The 26,829-nt window shown below is 39.0% G+C and overlaps 1 protein-coding gene across 5 annotated transcripts in view; it reads left to right on the plus strand.

The window, feature by feature from the left end:
* The window catches only part of APAF1 (apoptotic peptidase activating factor 1), an 82,494-nt gene that overhangs the window by 39,610 nt on the left and 16,055 nt on the right, over nucleotides 1-26,829 (plus strand). For 3 of the 5 annotated variants that reach the window (XM_065937340.1, XM_065937347.1, XM_065937356.1), the window contains exons 17-24: nucleotides 4,556-4,717; nucleotides 10,492-10,620; nucleotides 13,160-13,285; nucleotides 14,799-14,918; nucleotides 16,931-17,047; nucleotides 19,117-19,242; nucleotides 25,653-25,772; nucleotides 26,081-26,206. In XM_065937340.1, coding sequence (XP_065793412.1) covers nucleotides 4,556-4,717; nucleotides 10,492-10,620; nucleotides 13,160-13,285; nucleotides 14,799-14,918; nucleotides 16,931-17,047; nucleotides 19,117-19,242; nucleotides 25,653-25,772; nucleotides 26,081-26,206 — 1,026 coding nt within the window. Of the gene's footprint in view, nucleotides 1-4,555; nucleotides 4,718-10,491; nucleotides 10,621-13,159; nucleotides 13,286-14,798; nucleotides 14,919-16,930; nucleotides 17,048-19,101; nucleotides 19,243-25,652; nucleotides 25,773-26,080; nucleotides 26,207-26,829 lie in introns of those variants that run through there. The other 2 variants (XM_065937366.1, XM_065937374.1) reach the window with 2 other exon arrangements.

Raw genomic sequence — 26,829 nt, forward strand, 5'->3', positions numbered from 1 at the left:
TGATACCTTGTTCTTTTTGGGGTTAAATGTGTTGGACAGTTAACAGTGTTGTTTTGTGTTTTCATTTGCTTATTTTTTTAAATGTGCATATCACTCATCCGTCTTTAAGCCATCCCTTGTCTAAGTTGCTCTTAAATAATTCAGTTATTTGATTTGACATTTTCTTTTCTTAGAAATGATTTTCTTGGAGGGTTCTATCTTGTTCCATTGTGACTGGTGATACTATTTATCCCCAGTGTTCAGATGCCATCCTTGGATCTCCCTTTACTACCATCCTGGTATCCTCCTGCTTTTCTCTTCAGTTGAAACCCTCGTTTCCTGAATTTATTGGTTTATTCTTAGTGTGGTGGAAAATCTCCCCTAACTTTCTAAGAAAGAATCTCTGAGAGGAAATTTTTGAGACCATGTCTATTTAAAAGTGCCTTTATTCTAGCTTCATATTTAATTGATATTTTTGATTGCATATAGAAGGAAATAATTTTTTTCTTAGAATTTTGGAGACATTGCTTCCTTGTTTTTGAACTCACGAAGTTTCTCTTGAGATGTCTGAAGCCATTCTGATTCGTATGTGATCTGTTTTCCTGGTCTTGAAACTTTTAAGATCTTTGTAAAATTTCCAGTGTTTCTCTTTTTATAACTTTCATGACAATATGCCTTGGTGTGGGTTTGTCTTTGTTTATTGTTCTTGGCACTTGGTAGCTTCTTTCAATCTGCAAATTCATGTCCATCAGTTCTGGAGATTATCTTTAATCATTTGATTTATTCTCATCTGGCTTCTTGTTCTAGAATGTCTGTCTGTTTGGGATGTTTTCTTATTTTTCTCCCCTCATCCATTCGTCCTGCTTCTTGGAAAATTTATTTAGCTTTATTTTCTTCTCCTCCTATTTTGTTTTAAATTTCTGCTATCATATTTTTAAGTGTACCCATTCTTTTTTTTTTAATGTTTTAAAATAATGTTTAATTTTATAAGAGAGTATTCAAAATATGCCTAGAGAGGAAAATTCTCTTTACTCCTGTTTCATGTGGGTTTGGGGAGGGTATGGAGGTAAATATATGTATTCTATCTGCAGAACCCTGTTTTGTTTCACTAACACTATTGTCTCTTTTCACCTGTGTTTGAAACATGGGAATAATCTGTCTTTTCTCTTAAAATGAATTTACTGATTATTTATTGAGTACTTACTATGTGGCAGATTCTGTACTAGACGTTTGGTTTTTAAACACTTTTGAAAAAAAGTACATTTCCTGGCCTGAAGTTGTTCAGGGTCTAGTGAGGAGAAAACCAAGTCATTAACAAACCATGAAGCTGGTAAAAGTGTGTGTCAGGGGGCTCAGAGCAGGCAAGTTCTGTACGGGAGCATGTAGACCCTTGCTGTTGCTCCCACACTGCCCTGTTCTCCCTTTTCATTATCTCTGCTTTCCCATTTTGTACCTTCACTTATGCTGACCCCTTAGCCTGAATTCCTGGGTATCATTTTGGTATTGAAATTGTGTCCGTCTTAAGTTGTTGTAAAGAGGCTGATCTTCAGGCAGGAGAGTGAGGAGGTAAAAAGTGTTTCCTTAAGCCCACTGGTTTGGTAAAGCGTTTCTACTGTGTTGTGTGTTTCCCTTTCAAATGACTCATCTGACCTATTTTGTGATTTTATTTTTTTAAAGGGGAGCATATTTTTTAAAAGTCTTCATTGAATTTGTTACAATATTGCTTCTATTTATGTTTTGGTTTTTTGGCCCCAGGGCAGGTAGGTCTTAGCTCCCCAACCAGGGATTGTATCCATACCCCTGGTATTGGGAGGAGAAGTCTTAAACCTCTGGACCGCCAGGAAAGTCCCATTAGTCATTTATGTGCTTGTCTTACCTCCTTTCAGTTCAGTTCAGTCGCTCAGTCGTGTCCAACTCTTTGCGACCCCATGAATCACAGCACGCCAGGCCTCCCTGTCCATCACCAACTCCCAGAGTTTACTCAAACCCTTGTCCATTGAGTCGGTGATGCCATCCAGCCATCTCATCCTCTGTCGTCCCCTTCTTCTCCTGCCCCTAATCCCTCCCAGCATCAGGGTCTTTTCCAGTGAGTCAACTCTTCACATGAGGTGGCCGAAGTATTGGAGCTTCAGCTCCTTTACTGGCCTCTAAACTCCTTGAGAGTAGTGTCTGTATCTGATTCATTTATATAATCTCCGAGTGACTCACATCATGTTAGCAAGATGATAAACCTTTACCATGTCCCTTCGGATTGAATTAAGACTTCTCGAAACGCAAAGGAAAAACATTTTAAAAGTCCTCAGGGACAGGATTCTGCTTTCGTTGGAGAGTACCGCATGTGGTTGTGGAGTGCAGAGCCTGGCAGCAGGGGCAGACCTCACTGCGCTGTGGGTGAGGACTGCCGTCGGTGGCGGCTTTCCCACAGAGCTGTTAGGCCAGGGTCGTTGGCTGTTTGCGCTGATGCAGTGACATGCAGTGAGCAGACGTCCTGCAGAGTGATGCCGGGCAACAGCCTTTCAAGGTCAGTGTCCTGTAAAGCTTTTATTTTCCAAGACGATGGAGAACTGTAAAATTATTTCTTGCCCCAAATGGCTCTGCAGTCATCTAAGTGTTTTGTAGTGTATCAGGTTGATAAACATGTTTTTTTCAGGCCCCGATGATAAACTGTTTCAAAATGTGAGTTTTGTTTAAAAATTGCCATTTAAACCACACAAGGGCCAGAGTGCACTTGGGCCCTGGAGACAGGGCAGTGACTACTAGCTCAGAATGAGATTCATGTGTTTATTGGTCCCTCGACATGTGAAATTCCATCACTCCTTGGATAGGAGCTAAAGTCAGGCCCACATGCAAAAGATGTAGTGAAATTGGGTTGTGTTAGTTTTCTTTTTCTTCCTTAAATCAAAGCAGTGATTGCTTTTGTTTTTTGTGTTAAGAGGGAAACCATGTGATTTCTCATATAATCTGGCTGATGTGACTGAAGCTTCTGGCACTGGAGTTTAGATTTTCTCTCTTTAGTGTCAAGAAGGGCTAACAATACTTCAGAAGTTTCATTTGGTTCATCCAGTTTATCTGAAGTTATTGCATGGGGAAAGGTTTTGGGTTTGGCTGTATTTCTAGTGTATATAATCTTTAAACTTGAGAGATTTAAACGTGTGTGCTTAGTCACTTGGTTGTGTCTGACTGTTTGCAACCCCGTGGACTGTAGCCCACCAGGCTCCTCTGTCTATGGGATTTCCCAGGCAAGAATATTGGAGTGGGTTGCCATTTCCTTCTCCTTATCCAGGGATCAAACTTGTATCTACTCTGTCTTCTGCAGTGCAGGCAGATTCTGTACCCACTGAGGCACTGGGGAAGCTTGTGTTTGGCTGGTCAAATCTGGTTTTACTCTCAGAGCTGTGCTTTGGAAGCTGAGTTCAAGCCTGAGAAGCAGCATTTTTATTTGTTCGTTTTGTTTTAAATCCTTGTCCTCGACCAACCTTCGGTCTGTGTATGGCAGCCATTATCATTCTGTGAAGCTGGGACACTGCACGAGGCCAAGGGGAGTGAAGATGGATTAAAAAAACAAAGTAGTTAAAATTTATTTTTTTGGCTGCGTCAGGTCTTCGTTGCTGTACAAAGGCTTTCTCTAGTTGCGGGGAGTGGGGACTACTCTTTGTTGTGGTGTGTGGGCTTCTCATTGAAGTGGCTTTTGTTGTTGCTGGAGGCTCTAGGGCACTTGGGCTTCAGTGGTTGTGACTCGTGGGCTCCAGAGCACAGGCTCAATATTTGTGCACAGGCCTAGTTGCTCCACAGCATGTGGAACTCCCCAGACCAGGGATTGAACTCATGTCCCCTGCATTGAAAGATGGATTGTTAACCACTGGACCACCAGGAAAGTCCAAGATAGATCTTTTTTGTTTTTCTTATTTTATTTTATTTATTTATTTTTTTCCAATCTAGATCTTTTTTGAAGGCCTTTGTCTTTGGGGCTGCTCAGGTGGCTTTGCTAGTAAGTGAGGTTTGTCTCCCACTTCTCAGGATCCAGTTGTTTTAGACACCCCTTTAGCCCTACCAAGTGCACAAGGTGTCTTGCTTCCTTTCAGCATAGCTTTGTTTTGTGTTTTCAGGGACTTCCGTATATCTCTGGATGCTCTGCTAGATTGTAGCTCAGCTTGGCCTGGGTCCTGTGTGTAGCGTGCATGCTTTGCATACAGTAGACTGTGAGGCACAGCTCATGCCTAGCACAGCAGAGGGCAGCAGGGGCAAGTCGTGAGTCATACCTACCTTCTTTCTTTAGCACTCATCCTTGCTGTCGACGCCTAATCTTTAGCTTCCTCCACACCATGCAAGGCTCTTTTACATTTTATATAGTTTTACATTCTTTTTGGGCACCACTTTTTTTTTTTCTTTTTAGGAAGGTGCTGAATGAAACTGGAATACTTAATTTAAAAACCTTATAAAAAGTTATGTATAATGAAAAATAATTCATTAAGTGAACTTGAATAATTTGTGTGACATTTAATCCAGGTGGAATTCTAGAGGTGTGACTTGAGATCAAAACAAACTTAAAACATTTTTTTATTTTTGAAATTTGAAGCTTTGGGATGTGAAATCTGCAAACGAGAGGAAAAGCATTAATGTGAAGCAGTTCTTCCTGAATTCAGAGGAGCCTCAGGAGGATCTGGAAGTGATAGTGAAATGCTGCTCATGGTCTGCTGATGGTGCTAGGATAATGGTGGCCGCAAAAAATAAAGTCTTTGTAAGTACTGGTATTTTAAAAAGCCAAATTTAGTCTAATTTAAAGAAACTTGAAACACTTATTGATTGTTGCATTTTACACTATTTATTGACATAAAGTATAGCTGAATGTTTTTGGGGCAGATGCCCTAACCACCTATAGTTCTTAGAACTATGCTTCCGGGAGTGTCCATAGGCCTTGTGAGAAAAGGTCTCCATGGTCAAACAGGTTTAGGTTTGGAAATGTTATGTATTACTTTCCCCTATTAGAGGTACTTTTCCCCCTTTAGTGTATACTAACATATAATATTTATGGCCCCTAGAAGTCCTACAATAAAGAAACAATTTATGTTGTTTACAACCAGTGTATCTGAAATTGATCTAAAACATAGATGGAATGCTGGCTGCATCACTCAGCCTCCTTCGTCCTGCAATTTGAAATACATTGGTTTAAGTGACTTTCAGAGTACTTTCTTACCCTTAAAATTTTATGATTTGGTATGATTTGGTGACTGATAGAAATACTTACCTGGAGAAGGCAATGGCACCCCACTTCAGTACTCTTGCCTGGAAAATCCCATGGACGGAGGAGCCTGGTAGGCTGCAGTCCATGGGGTCTCAAAGAGTCAGACTGACTGAGCGACTTCACTTTCACTGTTCACTTTTATGCATGGGAGAAGGAAATGGCAACCCACTCCAGTGTTCTTGCCTGGAGAATCCCAGGGATGGAGTTGCACAGAGTCGGACACGACTGAAGTGACTTAGCAGTAGCAGCAGTAGCAGAAATACTTATCAACAGCTGAAGTTTGTGAAATTTCTGTGAAGTAAATGAGGAAGATATGCAAAAAATGCCTAGGAAATGCCTTCTTTTTTTCAGTGTTGTCACAGTTTACATTTGTAGTATTCAGAGTGCTCTCATATAGAGTTTCTTTTGATGTAACTACCCAAAGGACACAGCAGGTTGCAGTAGCCCTATGGTAGTAATGTGCACAAAGTTACACTGTGATTTGGAGAGCCAGGTCTTCTGGTTCAATTTAGGGCCCAATGCCATTACATTCTGTGGTAATTTTAAAAACTTAATGAGCGATATTCGATTACAATTTTATTTTATTTTCAGCTTTATTGAGGTATGACTGACAAAATTGCAAAATATTTAAAGTGTATATAACATGATGATTTGATGTATGTATACATTGTGAGGGCTTCCCTGGTGGCTCTGTGGTAAAGAATCTGCCTGCCAGTGCAGCAGACGCAGGAGACCTGGGTTCAGTCCCTGGGTTGGGAAGATCCCCTGGAGAAAGAAATGGCAACCTGCTCTAGTATTCTTGCTGGAAAATCCCATAGATAGCGGAGCCTGGTGGGCTACAGTCCTTGGGGTGGAAAAAGAGTTGGGTGTTACTTAGTGACTAAACAACAACAACATATATTGTGAAGGGATTACTCTCATTGAGCTAATTAACATATTGTCACCTTATATATTTGTCTGCTTTTCTTCTTCCCTCCCTCCCTTTAAGATGTTTACATTTTACTCTCTTTTATAGCGCAATATCACCTATAGTCACCATGTTGTATGTTAGATCCACAAACCTTATTTATCTTGTAACTAAAAGTTTGTATCCTTTTGTCAACCTTTCCCTATTTCTGCCACCCAAGAGATTCCAGTTTTAATGAACACAATTGAAGCATACATATAGTTGTATAAAAACTAATGGGAGGGACCTTTTATATTATTATTATTGATCTAGTAGTTATGACCCTTGGATCTTGGTTGCTTATAGGTTTTTACCCCTTTAGCAGGAAACCAAAGAGAAATATATCCTTTTGTCTTAAGTTTGTTAAAGTCTATAAACACAGAAAGGAGCCCTGCATTTACAAGATGTGAAGATTTGTAAAATTTGCCATTTTATCTATTTTAAAATACACAATTCATTGGCATTCATTATATTCACAATGTTGTATGTGCATCTATCATTTTTCCAAAACTTTTTCATCAAATACAAATACTGTAACCAATAAATAGTAACTCCCTCTTCCACCCCTGGTAACCTCTAAACTATAAATTTACCTTTTCAAGATATTTCGTTAAGTGGAGTCATACTATGTCAGTCTTTTTGTGTCTGGCTCATTTCGTTTAGCATAACATTTTCAGGATTCATTCATGTTGTAGCATGTGTTAGAACTTCATTTCTTTTTATGACTGAATAATAATCTTATATGGATATACCATATTTTGTTTATCCATTTATTTATTTTTGGGTTGTTTTCACTTTTTGGTTATTGTGAATATTGCCACAAGAACACTGGTGTATAATAACTGTCATATTAGCTGTGAATTGGCACCACATTATAGTTTGGTTTGCATTCCCCTAATGACTGATGGTGTTGAGTAAAATTCGAACGTTTAAAAATATCTGTTCTAGTGAAAGAGGAGAATAATTTTATATTGAGTGAAATGCTTTCCTGTTTTAAAAATCTGAAGGCCAGCTCTTATTTTACTGTGGTAAAACAAAGCTACCCTAAGATCACCCTTAACCACACAGAGATTCCAGTTTCTTACTCTTGGTTTCTCTATTCTTTTCCTGTCTTTCTTTTCAACTCTTTTGTGTTATTAACCCACTCCTGTTATTATGTCTTTTCTTTTTGTTTCCCAGTAATTGGGACAACTGCCTATTCCGTACTTGAAAAGTTTCCTTTATCACTCTCAGCCACTAATTCTTTTTTTTAAATTTATTTATTTTTTAATTGAAGGATAATTGCTTTACAGAATTTTGTTGTTTTCTGTCAAACCTCAACATGAATCAGACATAGGGTATAATATATCCCCTCCCTGTTGAACCTCTCTCCCATCTCCCTCCCCATCCCACAACCTCTCAGTTCAGTTCGGTTCACTCACTCAGTCATGTACGACTGACTCTGCGACCCCATGAGTCGCAGCACGCCAGGCCTCCCTGTCCATCACCAACTCCTGGAGTTTTCTCAAACTCATGTTTATCGAGTTGGTGATGCCATCCAGCCATCTATTCCTCTGTCGTCCCCTTCTCCTCCTGCCTCCGTCCCTCCCAGCATCAGGGTCTTTTCAGATGAGTCAACTCTTCGCATGAGGTGCCCAAAGTATTGGAGTTTCAGCTTCAGCATCAGTCCTTCCAGTGACCACCCAGGACTGATCTCCTTCAGAATGGACTGGTTGGATCTCCTTGCAGTCCAAGGGACTCTCAAGAGTCTTCTCCAACACCACAGTTCAAAAGCATCAATTTTTCAGCGCTCAGCTTTCTTCACAGTCCAGCTCTCACATCCATACATGACCACTGGAAAAACCATAGCCTTGACCAGCCGGACCTTTGTTGGCAAAGTAATGTCTCTGCTTTTTAATATGCTATCTAGGTTGGTCATAACTTTCCTTCCAAGGAGTAAGCGTCTTCTAATTACATGGCTGCAGTCACCATCTGCAGTGATTTTGGAGCCCCAAAAAATAAAGTTTGACACTGTTTCCACTGTTTCCCCATCTATTTCCCATGAGGTGATGGGACCAGATGCCATGATCTTAGTTTTCTGAATGTTAAGCTTTAAGCCAATTTTTTCACTCTCTTCTTTCATTTTCATTAAGAGGCTTTTCAGTACCTCTTTCACTCTCTGCCATAAGGGTGGTGTCATCTGCATATCTGAGGTTATTGATATTTCTCCCAGCAATCTTGATTCCAGCTTGTGCTTCTTCCAGCCCAGCGTTTCTCATGATGTTCTCTGCATAGAAGTTAAATAAGCAGGGTGACAATATACAGCCTGGACGTACTCCTTTTCCTATTTGGAACCAGTCTGTTGTTCCATGTCCAGTTCTAACTGTTGCTTCCTGACCTGCATACAGGTTTCTCAAGAGGCAGGCCAAGTGGTCTGGTATTCTCATCTCTTTCAGAATTTTCCACAGTTTATTGTGATCCACACAGTCGAAGGCTTTGGCATAGTCAATAAAGCAGAATTAGATGTTTTTCTGGAACTCTCTTGCTTTTTCGGTGATCCAGTGGATATTGGCAGTTTGATCTCTAGTTCCTCTGCCTTTTCTAAAACCAGCTTGAACATCTGGAAGTTCATGGTTCACGTATTGCTGAAGCCTGGGTTGGAGAATTTTGAGCATTACTTTACTAGTGTGTGAGATGAGTGCAATTGTGTGGTAGTTTGAGCATTCTTTGAGATTGCCTTTCTTGGGGATTGAAATGAAAACTGACCTTTTCCAGTCCTGTGGCCACTGCTGAGTTTTCCAAATTTGCTGGCGTATTGAGTGAAGCACTTTCACAGCATCATCTTTCAGGATTTGAAATAGCTCAACTGCAATTCCATCACATCCACTAGCTTTGTTCGTAGTGATGCTTCCTAAGGCCCACTTGACTTCACATTCCTGGGTGTCTGGCTCTAGGTGAGTGATCACACCATCGTGATTATGTGGGTCGTGAAGATCTTTTTTGTACAGTTCTTCTGTGTATTCTTGCCACCTCTTCTTAATATCTTCTGCTTCTGTTAGGTCCATACCATTTCTGTCCTTTATCGAACCCATCTTTGCCCGAAATATTCCTTGATATCTCTAATTTTCTTGAAGAGATCTCTAGTCTTTCCCATTCTGTTGTTTTCCTCTATTTCTTTGCACTGATCACTGAGGAAGGCTTTCTTATCTCTCCTTGCTATTCTTTGGAACTCTGCATTCAAATGGGAATATCTTTCCTTTTCTCCTTTGCTTTTCGCTTCTCTTCTTTTCACAACTATTTGTAAGGCCTCTCTGACAACCATTTTGCCTTTTTGCATTTCCCACACCTCTATCAACCACTAATTCTTAAGAACAGCTTGTCCTGGGAAGCATTTTAAGTATGAGTTCCTGTCTTTTATTGTTGGCCCCTTATGCTGTGCTGCTTACCACCTTTGTATGTTCCCAGGGCTGTGCATTCAGAAAACATTTTCATGGCTCCCACTGGAAATTCTTTTTTTCCTTCCCGAAGACTGCCTTGGTCTTAAATCATTATATGGTGTATTGGTATAAACATTTTTATCATTTGGCAAAGTCTTTGGAAGAGTATGTGTGCATGCGTGCTCAGTCACTTCAGTTGTGTCCAACTCTTTGCGGCCCTAAGGACCCACCAGGCTCCTCTGTCCATGGGATTCTTCAGGCAAGAATACTGGAATGGGCAGTCATGCCCTCCTCGGAGGGACCATCCTGACCCAAGGATCGAACCATGTTTCTTCTGCATTGGCAGAGGAGTTCTTTACCCACTAGCGCCACATTCAGTATTTAAAAATCTTTCAGAAATTGAAATGAAGTTTAAATGACTCAAATTTGAACAGGTTTTTTTTGGTTCAAAAATGGGAAATGACTGATGATGGAGTAGTTTGGGCTCCAAAAAGAAATAGAGACGATGGAACCATTTCATCTTAGCATGCCTCTGCTCTGTAGTGTGTTGATCATCTTCATTTTTGAGCATGCATTTTCCCCTTTGAATAAACAAGCATTAAGAGAAACTGTTCAGTTTATTAATTTGGCTAGTACATTTGTGTATTCACAAAGGTTTTATTTCTCCCTAAGCTTGCTTGAGAGAGCATCTATGATAAGTTTTCTTTATAGGAAACAGATTTCAAGATGAGCAGTGTTTAAAAACTATATATATATTAATTTATATGTTTTTTATGACTTAATTATGTCAATAATCAGTAGTTTTTTCTTTAGGACTTGTACTCTTATGTTTGAAACGAGAGGGTATTCTTTTGGAAATTAGTTTCACTTTTAACTTTCATAGACATCTCTCTGTTTTATGTTGACAGCTCTTTGACATTCACACCAGTGGCCTGTTGGCAGAAATCCACATGGGCCATCATAGCACTGTCCAGTACTGTGACTTCTCCCCCCACAACCATTTGGCAGTGGTGGCTTTGTCCCAGTACTGTGTGGAGGTGAGAAGTTGAATTTACTCTGTGAAGTCTGGGTCTCCAGAGGTACAAGAATGACAAAGAATGGGTTGCTTAAACCATTGACTGCTGAGAATGTTTGCTTGAGAAATCATAAGAGTATTTTCTTCATAGCATAATGCCTTAAAAGCTATCCAAAGAGCTTTAGGATATTAAGCCACATTGACAGCTTCAGTACTTTAGCAGTGATTGAAGACTTGGCTTGACAGTATGACAGAGAATGACAGGCAGTATCATTCACTAAGCATTTACTGAATGGTTAGTATGTGCCAAGGTCTGGGGATAACAATGGAATGACCACTGGCTTCCTAAGCAGGAACATGGCATCGCTTAAATGTGGGCATAGACTCTTCTGTAAAAGAGATGATGAGAAGTGAGTCCAGTTCAGATTTCTTAGATCACTGAGAAAAGTAAGGTGGAAGTTAAATTTAAAATTGGTTAATCTAGGATTTTAATTGCTAAGTACTAATGAATAAAATGATTTTTCATTCGTAATTTTTCCCTTAATCTGATAGATTTTATTGTACTCAGTGTCTGTATCCAGTGTCTGTATCTAGAAGAATTCTACTCAAATGAGCTGCTAATATTAATTTTTTCAAAAGCAGTGAGTTTCCTGATTTTTTTTCCTCCAAAGATAGATTAGTTTTTCCAAGCTTTGTTACTGCCCATTGCTTAAGTGATTCTTACCACCAAGTAATGAAAGCCCTTGTGCTTGCAGCCCAAGAAGATAGGTATGGGCCTTTATTTGGAAAACAGGGAAGTTCATTTGGTTCACAGGCTCCCTTTGAAGGAAACTTGACTACGGCAAGCATTTCTTTAGTGTTCTGTGCCTGTTCTAGCGATTTTTAGTGGGTTTTTCCAACCTTGCCCTAATACATGAAGGTGTGGCTTGAGAGTGGGAGTGAGTGGATGGAGTGTGGAGTGTGGCTGGAGTGGGAGTGAGTGGATGAGCTCTGTAAGTTCCTCCTAATTCTGAGTACAGCAGTGCAGCTAACACTGAAGACCTTCCCAGTGAGAATCTTCCTGGTGAGTGTGAATGGGCTCCAATCCTGTTTGCAGCAGTGGTTAGGAGTAGGTGCTGTGGGCTCTGTTCTTTTTAGCAGAGACCTTGAATTGAAAGATTCAGAGCTTCTAGGAGCTCTTGCACCTTACCTGTAGATCCTCAAGGTGGGTGTGATTGGAAGTTTCCTCTTCCTGGTTATTAGGAGTGAAGGAGCAACTCTTCTTTTGCCCTTCCCATCACTTCTAAAATCCTTACCCTCTGTTATTCTTAAAAAATCTCCAAGGAGCATTGTCTGTCTTTTTTGAAATGTAGGCACTTACTTGGTTTTGGAGGCTGTGAATGACAGAAATGATGAGAGAGATCAAGGGAAGAGAGGAAGGATTTTCAAGTGAGATATTTCAGTTGTGGAACCCTTTTCATTTCTGGCCTTTAGCTCTGTATGTCTCAGCTTGCACTCTCAAGATAACGCAGAGAAAATTTCCTGTAACTAATTTGTAATTATAGAACTCACTGATTGAAAACCACTGGGCATGTGATGAAGTACTTGTTCTGTCCATGCTAGTTCTAAAATCATAAAGTAGGGTCTGTAATTCACAGTGTAATGAGAGGAATTCAGGCACATATGGTACTTCATTAGACTGGAATATATTTGAGTAATTTGCAGCAAAACTCAGGACAAAATGCAGCCAGGCTGGAGACAGACATTGATAGTTTGTAACAAGCATGAATAACAGGAGACAAGTATACATGTACAATAGTACATTCATTGTTGTAGGGTTTTGTAGTCATTTGAAATGAAGATTGGATGAGAGTGGAGAATAGTCAGAGTATGAAAGCCACTTAATGCTCATCCTATTATTTTTTAGATTGATTTTTAAAAATAGGTAAAATGTTTATATGATTCCAAATCACAGCTTTATAAGTTTTATTCAGGGAAGCCTGACTCTCATCCCTATTCCTTCCACTCTGGTCCCACCTTCTGAAGGTAATCATTTTTGTCTTAGCGTCCTTTTTGCATGTATAAGCAGATAACTATATGTATATTATAGTCATATATATGTATCTATTATGTATATCACACTGTATCTAATACTATACTTACATGTTTATTTTTCATCTCATTTAGTATAGTTTTTATATATATAGTATTTATAAATATATATACACATACACACTTCCGCAAAAACGTATATACTATTCTTTGTAACATATGCCATAGACTAGTCATTGTCAGGGTGTTTTTCTCATTACTTTTTTTTAACGGTTGCATATTATCCCATTTTGTGATTAATGAGGTTTATTTAGTCAGTTCCCTACTGATGGTCATTTGGGATTTTGCTGTTAAAAACAATTGATACAGTGAATAATCCTCACAAAGTTATTTTGTAATTTTTGCTAATGTATTTTTTGGCTATATTCATAGAGGTGGAATTGCTGGATCATTCTTGCTGTTTTTAATATTCTTGATATATTCAAAATGCTTATGAATGTGATTTCCCACATGTTGTGTTTATTCTGTAGTTGTGGAGCATGGACTCACGCTTAAAAGTAGCTGATTGCAGAGGACATTTAAGTTGGGTCCATTGTGTAATGTTTTCTACTGATGGATCATCATTTTTGACATCTTCTGATGACCAGACAATCAGGGTGAGAAATACTAAGATTTTCATTTTAAACATTTAATGATGGTAAGCTTAATTTCCTACCAATTAAGAAATTGATGGGCACTATTGGGGGGAAGTAAAACAGAAACTGCTGGATTCACATTTATCCTTGAAAAGTGCTGGTACATGGACTATAGCAGTCAACATTCATTCAGTACATGTACATTGAGTGTTACCATGGCCCAGGTGCTGGAAAAATCCAGTGATAAAACTATACTTTGGATAATTTAAATATGTTTCATCAGAATAACTTATGACTCCCTACCTTAAATTCCCACGTCCGATTACTGGCCAGTACTATTAGATTCTTTCACTGCTCCTTTCCCTGGGTCCTGGTGTGCACAAGGTGTTGTGTGCACCCTCCAAGCACCTCTGGCAGGTATGAGGTTTGAATGGATTCTACCTTTCCATTTTCTGTCGTTTGTTTCTACTTTTCCATTTCAAGTTTAGGTACTCACTACCTGTTGTCTTTCTTATATTAATCTCTTTGCAAGTCTTTTGTTTCTTGGTTTTGTGCATATTGCTTGTGAGACATTTTCCTCATGTTAAATGCAGACGTGTCATTTTTGCTGAAAAAGATAGTGACTGCCTTGCCTACCATTTGGAGTAAATAAATTGCTGTTAAAATTCTCTATGGTTAAGGCTATGCTGTACCAGTCTGCCTTCTGATTTATTCCTTCAAGTAATCTGCACTGGACTACTCACATTTCCCAGACACCCTGTACTTCCCTGCTGATGTAATTTTGCTTCTGTGTTTCTTACATTTGGAATACCCTGCTTCTCTGTATCTCTCCTTGTTGAAATCCTAAGAATCCTATGAGTCCCCTCAAGCCCTCGGTAAAGCCTTTCCTATTGTTCTGTGCAGAGGAATGTCTTTTCTCCTTCAATGCCATGTAACTCTGTGTCATTTTCTTATGGTACTTGCCACAGTCTGCCTTGGTAAGAATTTCACCTCCTCACCTCTAGTGTGTCACTACCCCTCCAACTTGTTCACACATCTTAAATTAAGCTCTTTGAGCCTGGAGACCCTGGTCTGTCCAAGTAGCATCTAGTGCAGTCTCTTGTACAAATGTAGTTAAAATTCATTTAGTATTTACTGTATGCCAGATATTGGGCAAAGTACTGTGAATGTGTTAATTTGCTGATTCTCACAACAACCGTTTTTGCAGCTGAGGAAGCAGTCACAGAAAGGTTAAGTCAGTGCTATTTACAGTGTAATAAGTCTCAATAAGCCTGAGCCAGAATGTAAATCACTGTTGAATGCAGGGAAGCCCTGCTTCTTACCAGGGAAGAGCCACCAGGAAAGCGCTACTTCTTACTATAGAATGCAATTAATAAATATTTATTGTTGAATTATAATCTAATTGAAAATTTTCTAGCATAGGCATTTGGAATGTGAAGTATGGTTGTATACTGTTTTAAGACTAAGACTGTCTTTACCTTATTTCAGAGAATGCAGTGATCCTACTGTATTTTTTTTTAAATCTCTTAATCAGCTCTGGGAGACAAAGAAAGTATGTAAGAACTCTGCTACAGTGTTAAAGCAAGAAATGGATGTTGTGTTTCAAGAAAATGAAGTGGCGGTTCTTGCAGTTGACAATATAAGACGTCTACAAGTGAGTATTTTCTAGAAAACAGTTGGAAAAATCATTTTGATCAAACTCTGAATTCAAAATGAACTTAGATTAGGCATAATTGTCTGATATCTAAGAAATGCTCAGTAGATGTCAGTTGAATAAATAAATGGGTTTTGAGCTGAGGCTCAGATATACTAGTACTTAGAACTAAACCTTGCTTTATTGCACTCCTCTCCTCTTGTTAACTGGAAGGCAGGGAGCAGGAACTTGAGAGAAAATGAGACGGAGATATTGGAGGGGAACTGGAGTGGAGAGAGAAATGGGAGAGGAGAGGAGAGGGTAGTAGAGGGAGCAGGCGCATGGAAGATGTGAGAGCTGGCAGGCTTGAGACGGGCTGGCAGGGGGACAGAGCTGAAGTTCTGGAGCTGTAGAGCTCAGTGGGAAGTAGTAGAGGGAACAGTGACTTCACTCAGGAGACCCAGGTTCAAGTTCAAGCTTTATCGTCAGCTAGTTCTGTGATGTTGAGTGAATTGCATCACTTCTCAGAACCTCACTTTCTTCACCTAAAAGGTCCTTTTCATTTAAAAAAATCTGTAAGCTAGTTTATAAGGGTCACAGTGGAGTCCAAATACAGGAAGCAGAGATCTGGGAATACATTGTCTATGGCATGTGGTAATTTCTCTTTGTCTGCTGTGAGGGTCAGAGTCAAGCTGTGAGACACCTCTTAAATTCAGCTTGTTCTGTATTTTACAAGTTTAACTGTTGTCCTTAATGTGTTTATGAGGAACTCCTCATGTCCTGTATTTCTGGTATGAATTGGAATGAGGAATTAAATGTGGTTTCGTCATTACTGATTTTTAGCAGGCTGATTGTTGTGGTTTTTTCCCACTACAGTTTTCTTGTTAAGTTCAGTACTTGTAATACCTTTGTTAAATTTGTATAACCTTTCTTTAGCAGTAGTCGTAATTATAAGACTTAAAGAAGTCATCGGACTATTAAAAATATCATTTTATTATGTCATTGGTTGTGGAAAGTTTAGAGGATAAACTGACCAGTAATCATTCCATTTAAGTGAACATACATTTTTTTAGTCACTACTTTAAAGAATATGAAAATTGATTTTTGAGGGAAAGAAGATATTCACCTTTTAATATTCACCTTCATTTTGAATGCCTAATAGAACATGTTGGGTAAAATATTGTAAAGAAAAAGCTACTTTGATTGATTGATCCTATAATCTTTGTCCCTCTAACAAAGGTGATTGCTTATTTCACATTGAAAAATAGTTCAGGACTTTTAGGTTGTAATGCTTAGTTAGAGAGATTTATCTGACAATTGATTTAAGCTTGAGAAATATTTTCCCAGGCCACATGTTTTAGTTGAATGATAGGCATTTTTATTAGTTTAATTTTAAAAATAATCTTTAGTTTTGGTACAGATTATGAAATGTGATGCTCTTAGTTTATTCCTTACAAGTCCAGCCACCCAAATTGTGCTAATGGGTTCTTCTCCAATGCCTCCTTCTCCCAAAAGAGGAGAAAAGAAAAATCTTACTATGCACTGTCTGGTGAGTAATTTGGAGGATGTAAAACCCAATTTAATTTAGTTTGTCTTTTTATGTAATGTCTGTCTCAGTCCTGTTTCACCAAACTTCTTGACAAATGAGAAGTGTATTTTAACAAACGATAGCACTATTAAAATGGGCTCTGTGAAGAAGCAGGAAAGAGTGTGTGGAGCTAGCTGTGGGATTACAAATCCGGCAGATGTGTCTCAGGAGGCCGGCACAGCAGCTGCTTTTTAAACCTTTTAAAGCTCGTCTTATTTTATGAAAATGTATATGAACCACAAAAGTAAAATGAAATGAAAGTGTGAAGTGCTAAATGCAGCTGCTGAGAATAGAATAGGGCTTTGTTTTTCCCCTGGGAGCTCTTGTTGGTTATTTTCTGTTTTATTTTTCCAGTTTATTTTCTGTTTTATTTTCCAGTCTCTGTTCTAAAGAACAAAAATGGCTCTTACAGTCTAATACCTGATTGTGCCTTATTTTTCATTAGCTCATTAATGGAAACACAGGTCAGGTTGATTACCTGACTGAAGCTCAAGTGAGTTGCTGTTGTTTAAGTCCAAATCTTCAGTACCTTGCATTCGGAGGTGAAGATGGAGCCATTCAGGTATTCAGTTCTCGTCTGCGGAAGCTTTCTGAGCAGTATAGTTTTTATCTGAAATTAAGTAGACACCTGGCTTTGTAGACTTACATAGTAAATAAATCTTTCTGTGGTGTACTAGTCATTCCTCTGTTAGATTGAACATAATCTTAGAATCCTGTGGTTGCATATTTTTCATATTGCTATTACTGCTCTGTCTCACACTTTTTGTCTTTTTGTGTTCCTTATTCACTGCCCAGTTGTCTTGCTCTTCCTGAATTATATTAAGCAGTCTCAGAGATTTAGTTAGGCAAAGAGCATTTTCTTCTCTTCTTAGAAGCTCGGCCATATAGGGGTGTAAATTGTTTCCATGTTGGTTCTGATCAGGTTCGTCGAGAATTTACGTGTTGGTATCTTATATTTACTTACCTCACCAATCTCTGCTGTCCTACTTTAGGTATTAGAAGTACACATGTTTACCAGTTGAAATCCTTAATTTATCAAATAAGATTAAATAAAAATCAGGTTGAAGGAAAAAGGATAGTATAATGAAAATCATTTTGGGAAAAAAGTGATTTCATCATGAGTGAAATTCATCACAGAAGCATATTTTCTCTAGCTACATAATAGTTCAGAAAACATGGTGGTTTTTCTCACTTTTTCTCACCTAGCTTTTTGGAATTATTTCTTAATTTGTTAATTATAGCACTAGCCACATTTATTTTACATTGGCTTCATTATGATAAGGAATTACACAAATATTCTCCAGTTGCATTTGCCCCACAAAGAGGAGACTATACTTATATTTTTTGAGTTTTTTCCCCTTCCAACTTTACTGAGATATAATTGACACACAGCATTCTGGTGGCTCAGTGGTAAAGAGTCTGCCTGCCAATGTAGAAGACATGAGTTCCATCTGTGGGTTGGGAAAATCCCCTGGAGAAGGAAATAGTAACCCACTCCAGTATTCTTGCCTGGGAAATTCCCTGGATAGAGGAGCTTGGCGAGTTACAGTCCATGGGATCGAACAAGAGTCAGACACGACCTAGCGACTAAACAGCAATACTGTGTATGTTATCGTAAGCCGTACAGCATAATTATTTGACTTACATTGTGAAATGGTTATTACAATAAGTTTAGTGAACATCTGCCATCTCGTGTAGTTACAGAATTAAAGAAATAGAAAATTATTTTTCCTTTTTGATGAGAACTCTTAGGATTTACTCTCAGTAACTTTCAGTTATACAGCATTGTTAATCATATTTATTATGTTGTACATTATATCCCTTGTACTTATTTAATGCTTATCTACTTTTTTGATGTGAATTTATTTGACAGCCTTTTTGACACAGTTGTTATGTTTTATGTTCTACTTTTCTTAATCTCTGCATTTGTCATATTAATCTTTAGTCTTTTTTTTTTTCATTTATTTTTATTAGTTGGAGGCTAATTACAATATTGTAGTGGTTTTTGCCATACATTGACATGAATCAGCCATGGATTTACTTGTGTTCCCTATCCTGATCCCCCCTCCCGCCCCCCTCCCCATCCCATCCCTCTGGGTCTTCCCAGTGCACCAGCCCTGAGCACTTGTCTCATGCATCCTTTAGCCTTTTTAAGTCTCCTTACTGCACTGCCTTCCAGCCCATTCATACCCTCTTCTCTTTTACCTGTCTCTCACCATCCTTTATCTTTCCTTGTCTGTGTTATTTTGTAAAGAGATTGCCTTGTCTCTCATCGCGGATGTTTTTCTTTCTTCCTTCTCATCCATCTTCAAGTCATTTACTTTTTGGTGGCTGAGCTTAGACTGCCACTGTTTGATGAATTGGGTAGCTGAGTATTCAGAAGGACCACTGGTTCCCACTGCTATCTGGTTATTTCAGTGAGTGTTTTCTATTTTAGAGTGTAGATGTGTGTGTGCACAGATGTGTTTGTCTGTATTTGTGCTATTCTTTTGTGTGTCTTTAGTTAAACTGAAAGCACTATGAGATGGAAATTCTGTGCCCTTCTGTAGTTTTGATTTAATATTTTCAGAATGTATTTCAGATGTTGCTAAATATCCTTGTATTGATTTTCTGTAGTTTTCTGCTTTGTAGATTTTAGAACTCCTGAACAACAGAATCTTCCAATCCAGGAATGGGCACAAGAGCACTGTTCGGCACGTCCAGTTCACAGCTGATGGAAAGACTCTTATCTCAAGCTCTGATGATTCTGCAGTTCAGGTGAGGAGGAGGTTGCCCTCCTAATGTGTGCAACGCTGACTTCAACAAGGGAACACTTTGGTTGTGACTCAAATCCAGCACATGTTTTAAACTTTCAGATGACTTTGGGCTTCCTTTTAGATTATTCACGTGGGCATAGGGAAACCCATTTCTGTTTTCTATTTTTCTGTGCATGAGGCAGGTAGTTTGACTTAGAGCCCTCTACTGGGAGATTGTTTACTTTGAAAATCAAGCATTCATTTGAATTCTCCCACCTATATTGGTGTTTGTATTTGTGTCAATATACTTTGTGCCACATTTATGTAATTTCTGTTTATTTTTCTTTACAGTAGTAAAATAGAAATTAATTTAGATTGAAATATTTTCATTGTTTCCTTTAAGAGTAAGATATTTATTATAGGGCTAAAATCTGGTGAAAAAAGAATTGTTTACCATAACTAAGGATTGTGGGTATAGAGTCCTTAAGCCTTCTGTATGTTCTTTTAAAATTTATTTTTAATCAAAGTTCCAGTACATATACTTTTAAAACTCGAATAGTACTACAAGGCTCTTCAGTAATAGCAGACTCCCCCATTTCTCTTTCTCTTAAAGCACCGCTTTTAGCTTTTAGATGTTTTTTTTGTATTTATCTTCATGCCCCCACAGCGCATGCTTATAGTGCTGCTTCTTGATTTTTAGCTTTGACAAGTTATCTATTGAATTTTTCATATTAAGATGAAGATTTAGCTTTTTTCTCCTCCTGCTTATCTCCAGCGTGTGCACCCACCCTATTGTCAATCCCCATCACCCCAACACAATCACAAAAACATTTTGTGTATGTCATTGGTGTCACTGTTCAGACTAGAACAAGTGTACTGTGGGTGCCTTTTCTGCCTTAGTGCGGTTCAGGAAACACTTGCCTGGCTGTAGTTGGAAATTATTTTACCCCAAAACCTTGAAGACAATGTTCTGTTTTTTTTCCAGGTTTCAGAGCTCATGTTGAGAAGTCTGAAGCCATTTTGATCCCTAATCTTTCTCTTGGGAAGATTTTAGGATCTTCCGTTTGTCCTTAGAATTGTGAAATTTCATGATGGTATCTCTTAGTGTGTTTATTTTGTCCATTGTTTTGGACTTTTGCTACCTTTCTCAGTTTGGAAACTTTATGCTTTTCAATTCAGAGAGGTTTATTTGAATTATTTCTTTGACACCCCCTGCCTTCAATATACTTTTTTCTGTTATTATCCCTTATTCAGATATTGGATCTCTTGGACTTATCATCTGATTTTCTTTTTCTACATTTCATCTTTTTGTATACTGTGCTCTATTTCCTGGGAAGTTTCCTCAGCTTTATCTTCTATCCCTTTCTTTAAGTTTTTTCTTTGGTGTATTTTTAATGCTGGAGAGCCTTTCTATTTTTATTTATTCTTTTTGAGAGTGTGTATGTATTCTTGTTTTGTAGATGAAATATCTTCTTCTCTGAGGGTAGATAGATATGTAAATAATGGTGGTTTAATTGCTATGTCTGACTCTTGTGACTCCATGGACAGTAGCCTGCCAGGCTCCTCTGTCCATGGAATTCTCTAAGCAAGAATACTGAAGTGGGTTGCCATTTTCCTCCTCCAGGGTTTCTTCCTGACCCAGGGATCAAACCTCGGTCTCCTGCAATGCAGGAGTCTTGCCTACATTGCAAGACAGGCAAGTCTCCTGCATTGCAGGCTATTCTTTACTGACTGAACCACTACGGAAGCCCAAATAATATATAAATGATACAATATATGTTATATATAATTTTTCTGTCAAGATTTAATTTTCCTTCATAGTTGTTCTTCTCTCCAAGTTTTTTTTTCTTTCTTTACAAATATATTTCTTTGGCTGTGCTGGTTCTTTGCTGTGACACATGGGATCTTTGATCTTAGTTGTGGCATGTGGGATCCAGTTCCCTGACTAGGGATTGAACCTAAGCTCCCTACATTTGGAGTGTGGAGTCTTAGCCACTGGCCCACGAGGGAAGTCCCAGCTTTTATTTTCTTTTTGGTTGTTTCGGCCTCTTATTTTAAAGGCTTTCCTCAGTTGTGTGGTGGTCATCCACTACCCAGAGATGGATGTTAAAATGCTGATTGGGATGCTCTTTGTTGACTAAGACCTTCTCTGAAAGGCGATCTGGATGGAAAACTTTGTTGTTTGCGTCTTTAGGTCTGTCTTGGTCTTGTCAGATTCCTGGAGAGGAATCTCCCGTCTTCCGCCTGGAGGGTGTAAACTCTGCAGACAGGCTCTTAGAGCTAAGGAGGAGGGGGAGCTACAGGTGGTGCAGTGTCTCAGCGTTTAGTATACAGGCCTTCACCATTCCCCCTATTCTCACAACTGCAGTCCCACCCTCAGCTGTCCTTGAATCCACAGAGCCTTCTTTCTAGTTTGTTAGGAGCGTTATTCTGCATGACTTTATTCTCTTTTTTTTCCCCCTCATAATGACTTTGTTTGGTATTCAGTAGTGACTTGTTTTCCTTTTACATGAAGTCAGTTTTCTGGGACTCTCTGAAGGAATGGGAAAGGACAGCATTTCTAGGTTCACAGCTCTGCAGTTTCTTCTTCTGTTGTTTTCCTAAAGCATTAAATATTCAGCCTTGTTCTGATGAGATCCTTTTGTTCTCTCCCCCTCCCTCATTTTCACTGAGACCTCTCCTTTCCTTTGCTGCCTTCATCCTTGTTTTGCTCACTTTGAATTCTATTCCCAACAGTTCCTCCTCATTGTAGGATTGCCCCATTTTTTTGATGTTTATTTATTTGGCTATACCAGGTCCTGGTTGTGGCATGCAGGATCTTTGAGTTGTGGCATGTGGGATCTGCTGGTTCCTAGACTAGGGATGGAACCTGGGCCCCCTGCATCAGGAGTGCAGAGTCCCGGCCACTGGACTACTAGTGGCCCTGTACCATAGCCAGCTTGCGTTCAGTGTCTCCTGCTGTCCCCAGGGGTCGTTCGCCCTTTGCAGTGAATGGCACTTGGCGCTCTTGGGACTCTCCTGGTTTTGGGTTGTGGAGACTCCGCGCTCCTCTGCTGCGACCTATAAAGATGCTGGCACCGCACGGGTCTTCCAGCCCAGTTTGCCCTCACTCGTGTCCTGTGGCATGTGATGCTTCTGCTCACTTAGCATCTTGTTGCTGCTGCCAGTGCAGTTTTGGATTTGCTGTCCGAGTTTTGTCTGCTCTTAGGGGAGGCTTCAGGGAGCTCCCCAGACCACTGCCATCTTCCCACGGCTCCCCATACTTCTGCTCTTAGACCTGCCCTCATTCTAACCTCTTGATGAGCTTTTAGTGACCTCAGTTCCTGAGCATTTGGGGAATTCTGTAGGGTCAGTTTTGTTGCTTTTGTCTTTCTGATGCTTTTAGGATTCTGTTTTCCTGGTTCTACAAAGCCAGTTACCATTCTTCTGCTTTACAGTCTCTGTTTTGTTATTTTCTTTCTCATTCTTTTGACTTTGTCATTTTAGTGGGGTTTTAGAAGTAAAGGAGATAAATGCGTATGTTCAACAGAAGTTAGTATATATTCTTTTATATATTTATGTACTTCCCGCATGTATTTATACTATTAGAAACTATTTTGGAAAAAAAGTCTTTTGTGTTTTTGTGAGTTCTATATGATTGGAATGAAGTTTGCCTTTAGTACAGAGACTTACTCATCATGGGATCCCATGATAGCAGTGTATTAGCTGTGAAACTCAGTGTAATATTCACTTTTCTTCCTCTCCAGATGGCTTTGAAATGGATAAAACTAAACTATATCTGATGAAATTCAGCTGAGACATTGTATACTGTATAGCCGTTTTGTCAAAAGCTAAAGCCATAGGCTTTATGACCTGCTTGAAGATCAGGTGTTCTCAGCCAGAGGGAGAAATAATATCTACGAATATTTTTAGAATCTGAGTTAAGTTATTTTTAGAAATGAGTCGTGTTTCATCCTCTCTTTCTGCTCTACTCAGAATACTTTTTACATTTAAAATGTTTTAATGTGTACATTCACATAACAAAATTCTTGGTAGGTATGTCTTAAGAATTGACTGGTTGGGTTTTTGTTTTAGTTTTTTAGTGTTTTAGTAAATAATCAATTGGAGGTTTGGTTCCCCCACCCCCAGCTTTATTGAGGTTGAATTGACAAAATTGTAGTATGTTTAAGACATATAATGTGATGATTTGATATATGTATAGATTGTGAAATAATTACCACCATCAAGCTAATTAACAAATCTGCAAATACCTCACACAGTCACCCTTTTGGACATTTATTTTAATCATCTTTGTATCCCCAGTGCCTATGAGATAGTAGGGATTTGGTAAATCTTTGTCACGCTGAACCAAAGTTATTGCCAAATTTTGAAGAATCAGCTCTCCTGATGATAGCACCTAGTGCTGTGAATATTGAGGTCTATTTTGGTAGTTTTTGATCTTTTTACCTGGATGTAAATAAAGCCCAAGTAGTAGCTGTGTTCACCTGAGATTGAGAATATGTTGATTCTTATAGGTGTAAAAGATTCTTTCGCGTTTTACAACACTTAAATTTATATAGCTGAAAAAATTCTAGTGTACATACATTGCAAAAATTACAGCTAATGGTAGAGACATAGCCAAACTCAACCTTTATACATTTGAGTGATGATGGTAGAAGTTTAGCTGTTATATAAGATGATTTGATTAGCACAGAACATTTAAGTCCAACAAAAAAGTATCTTTGTCATCATTGCCTTAGTAGAAAGCATCTGTCAAGAAAAAAAAAAATCTGCTAAGGCTTATCTCTTCACCCTCAGCGATTGTCAGATTCTTTGTTATGTCTGTTCAGGAGGGCTCTCTGACTTCTTGATGTGGAGGGCAGCAGTAAGAACCTCAGCCAGGAATGAACACTGAGTCAGACACAGCTGGGAATGGCAGTACCAGTGAACCAGGAGGAGCTGGTAATAGAAACCACTGATCTTCTAGTCCACTAAAGCCTAGGAAGTTGAAGGAGGGAGCCAGAAACCTCCTATGACAATGGTCCAGGGTATTTTATGTTTAGTCACACAGGGTACCTTTTCTTCTGATATGATTTGGGGAGCCAGAAGGCTTCTGTTTCTTCCCCCTCGCCTTAGCATATCTTACTGAGCTCTTAAAATACCGAAATTCCCAATTCATTCTCCTCAGAATTACTCTCACTTCCAGCTCCTCTCCTAAGGTCCCTTGTTCTCATATAAGATAACCTTGCTTCCACGAATGGGCACTCAGAGACAGAAAAGATGGAGCTTTCTGAGAGCCGGAGCATGATGGAGGTGGGATGGTGGCTGCTAAAAGTGGAGGATACAGGAGTAAAGAAAGAGTAAGAGAGATGTGATTTCTTTTACGATTTGGCCTAAACCTGATACAAAAAGCCTCAAAGGGATTTCTACTGTTTAACCTTTACCAGTCAGAAACTAGACCCAGAATATTATTAATGTGCATACCTGAGATGGTGGCTGCTTTTTCTTTATCTTTTTATCTCTTATGTTAAAAAAAAATAGAAGAAAATTCTGTGGGAGACTGACTAATGGCATGAAGCCCAGAAGTCTAGCTTCAGGCTTTCTGGGCTGCTTCTTAGCATGTCTTCCCAACCTTCTTTCCCTGCTACTGTTCCTTCTAAATACCCTGTACTCCAGCCAGATTAAACCGTGAACAGGTCCCTATAACCTTTCCACCTTTTCCTGTTCCTGTGCCTTAACTCAAGCATTCAGAGTGTTTGTTTGAAATGCCCTTTTCTGTTTGTGAATCATAATTCCAGTTCATTTCTCAAGCCTACTTCGAATGCCCTGTCTCCAGCATTGCAGTCTCTTCTCTTTCCCTTGTGTCTGAGGAGTTCTTCCTGGAGTGCCATGTGAAAAATGATCTACGGTATCACTTGTCATTTTGAAGATCGTATTGGGGTCTAGCTAAGATATCTGAAGCTCAGAAATTCCACGACCTGGTTTGAAGCTGCTCTGGTCAGTGGACTTTCCCAGGCAGCAGGACCAGTAGGATTAAATAGTTTCAGTTGAGCTGGAATCAGGGCTTGGCCTAGCTTGTGAGGTTCAGAAACCTGTGAATATGTAATTGGGATAATTTTCTTTGGAAAATTTAATCAGATGGTGAGCTCACTGGCATGTTTGACTTTTCTCTGTCTTCTGATATAATTAACTGCTCTCTAAGCAACTGAAGGAAACAAATTTTACTTAGGGGGGAAAATATTTTATTTTGACCTTAATCAAGTTAATTAACTCCAACTTTTCTCTTCTTTCTCTGTAAAATGGGGATACCATATTATTATTTGGTTCTCGTCTATATTTTATTGAAGAGCCATGCAGATGAAAGACTTCAGACAAGGGAGTGCTTCTCCCCTACCCTTCTAATGGGGTATTTTCAGAAAAGGGTTATAACAGACTTATTTCTTTGATATTCAGATATGGAATTGGCAATCAGAGGACCCTTTCTTTCTCCAAGCCCACCAGGAAACAGTGAAAGACTTTAGACTCTTGAAAAATTCAAGACTGCTTTCCTGGTCATTTGATGGAACAGTAAAGGTAATTTGTAACAGACGTTTCTTTGTTAAGAAAATACTCTACTGTTGTATTGATTATATAGTGACAGCCAAAAGCAGATGGCTGATACGTAAATACTTAAATTTCTAAAGTAGAAATGCCTGTTTTTTGTTTACTGCAGTCATCTACATCTGCCGTGTGTCTATGAACATTTGTACTAAAAGGCTCTTAAAGAGATTAGAACAACCAGTGTGCCTGAAGCTCTTGTTTTATAGCTCTCTTCTGGCTGATTATGCTCAGCAATACAAAAATGTTCTGAAAAGTGTCAACTTCTGAGTTTTTCTTTGAAGGTATGGAATATTATTACCAGAAGAATAGAAAAAGACTTCGTGTGTCACCAGGACACAGTTCTTTCTTGTGATATTTCCTCTGATGCTACTAAGTTTTCTTCTACCTCTGCTGACAAGACTGCAAAGGTAGGTCAGTGGGGTGAAAGGTGCATGCTTAAAACTTGGGAGTTGGTTATGTATTCTGAGTCCAACTAATGTGTAAAATACTTCCCTGGTGGCTCAGATGGTAAAGAATCCATCTGCAGTGTAGGAGACCTGGGTTTGATTCCTGGGTTGGGAAGATCCTCTGGAGAAGGGAATGGTTACCCACTCCAGAATTCTTACCTGGAGAGTTTCATAGGCACAGAAGCCTGGTGGGCTATAGTCCATGGGTTTTTAAAGAGTTGGACCTGACTGAGTGACAAATGCTAACTAATGTGTAAAAGAGAAAAACAATATTCTGTCTGCATGTCTGTCTCTTGTGAATTTTTGGAGGATGACCATTGGCATTTAGTTTGTACCAAATATGTTAAGTGAGTGACATTGAGGACTTTTGAGTTCTCCTTTACTGATATATTTTTGTCTGTTAGTAATCAAAGGCAGCGTCTACTGAATATTATAGGAATAAAAAGTATTGAAAGAGATTTACATTTAATTGTACACCCACAGTTAAATTTTTTGTAACCGATGTAAATTGATGCTTCTGAAAATCATATTCCAGCGAAATGATGCTGCCTGCTTGGGGACACTGACGACTCCATCCTATTCTT

The sequence above is a fragment of the Muntiacus reevesi genome, chromosome 1 (assembly GCF_963930625.1).
Source record: "Muntiacus reevesi chromosome 1, mMunRee1.1, whole genome shotgun sequence".
In the NCBI taxonomy this organism is placed as follows: domain Eukaryota; kingdom Metazoa; phylum Chordata; class Mammalia; order Artiodactyla; family Cervidae; genus Muntiacus; species Muntiacus reevesi.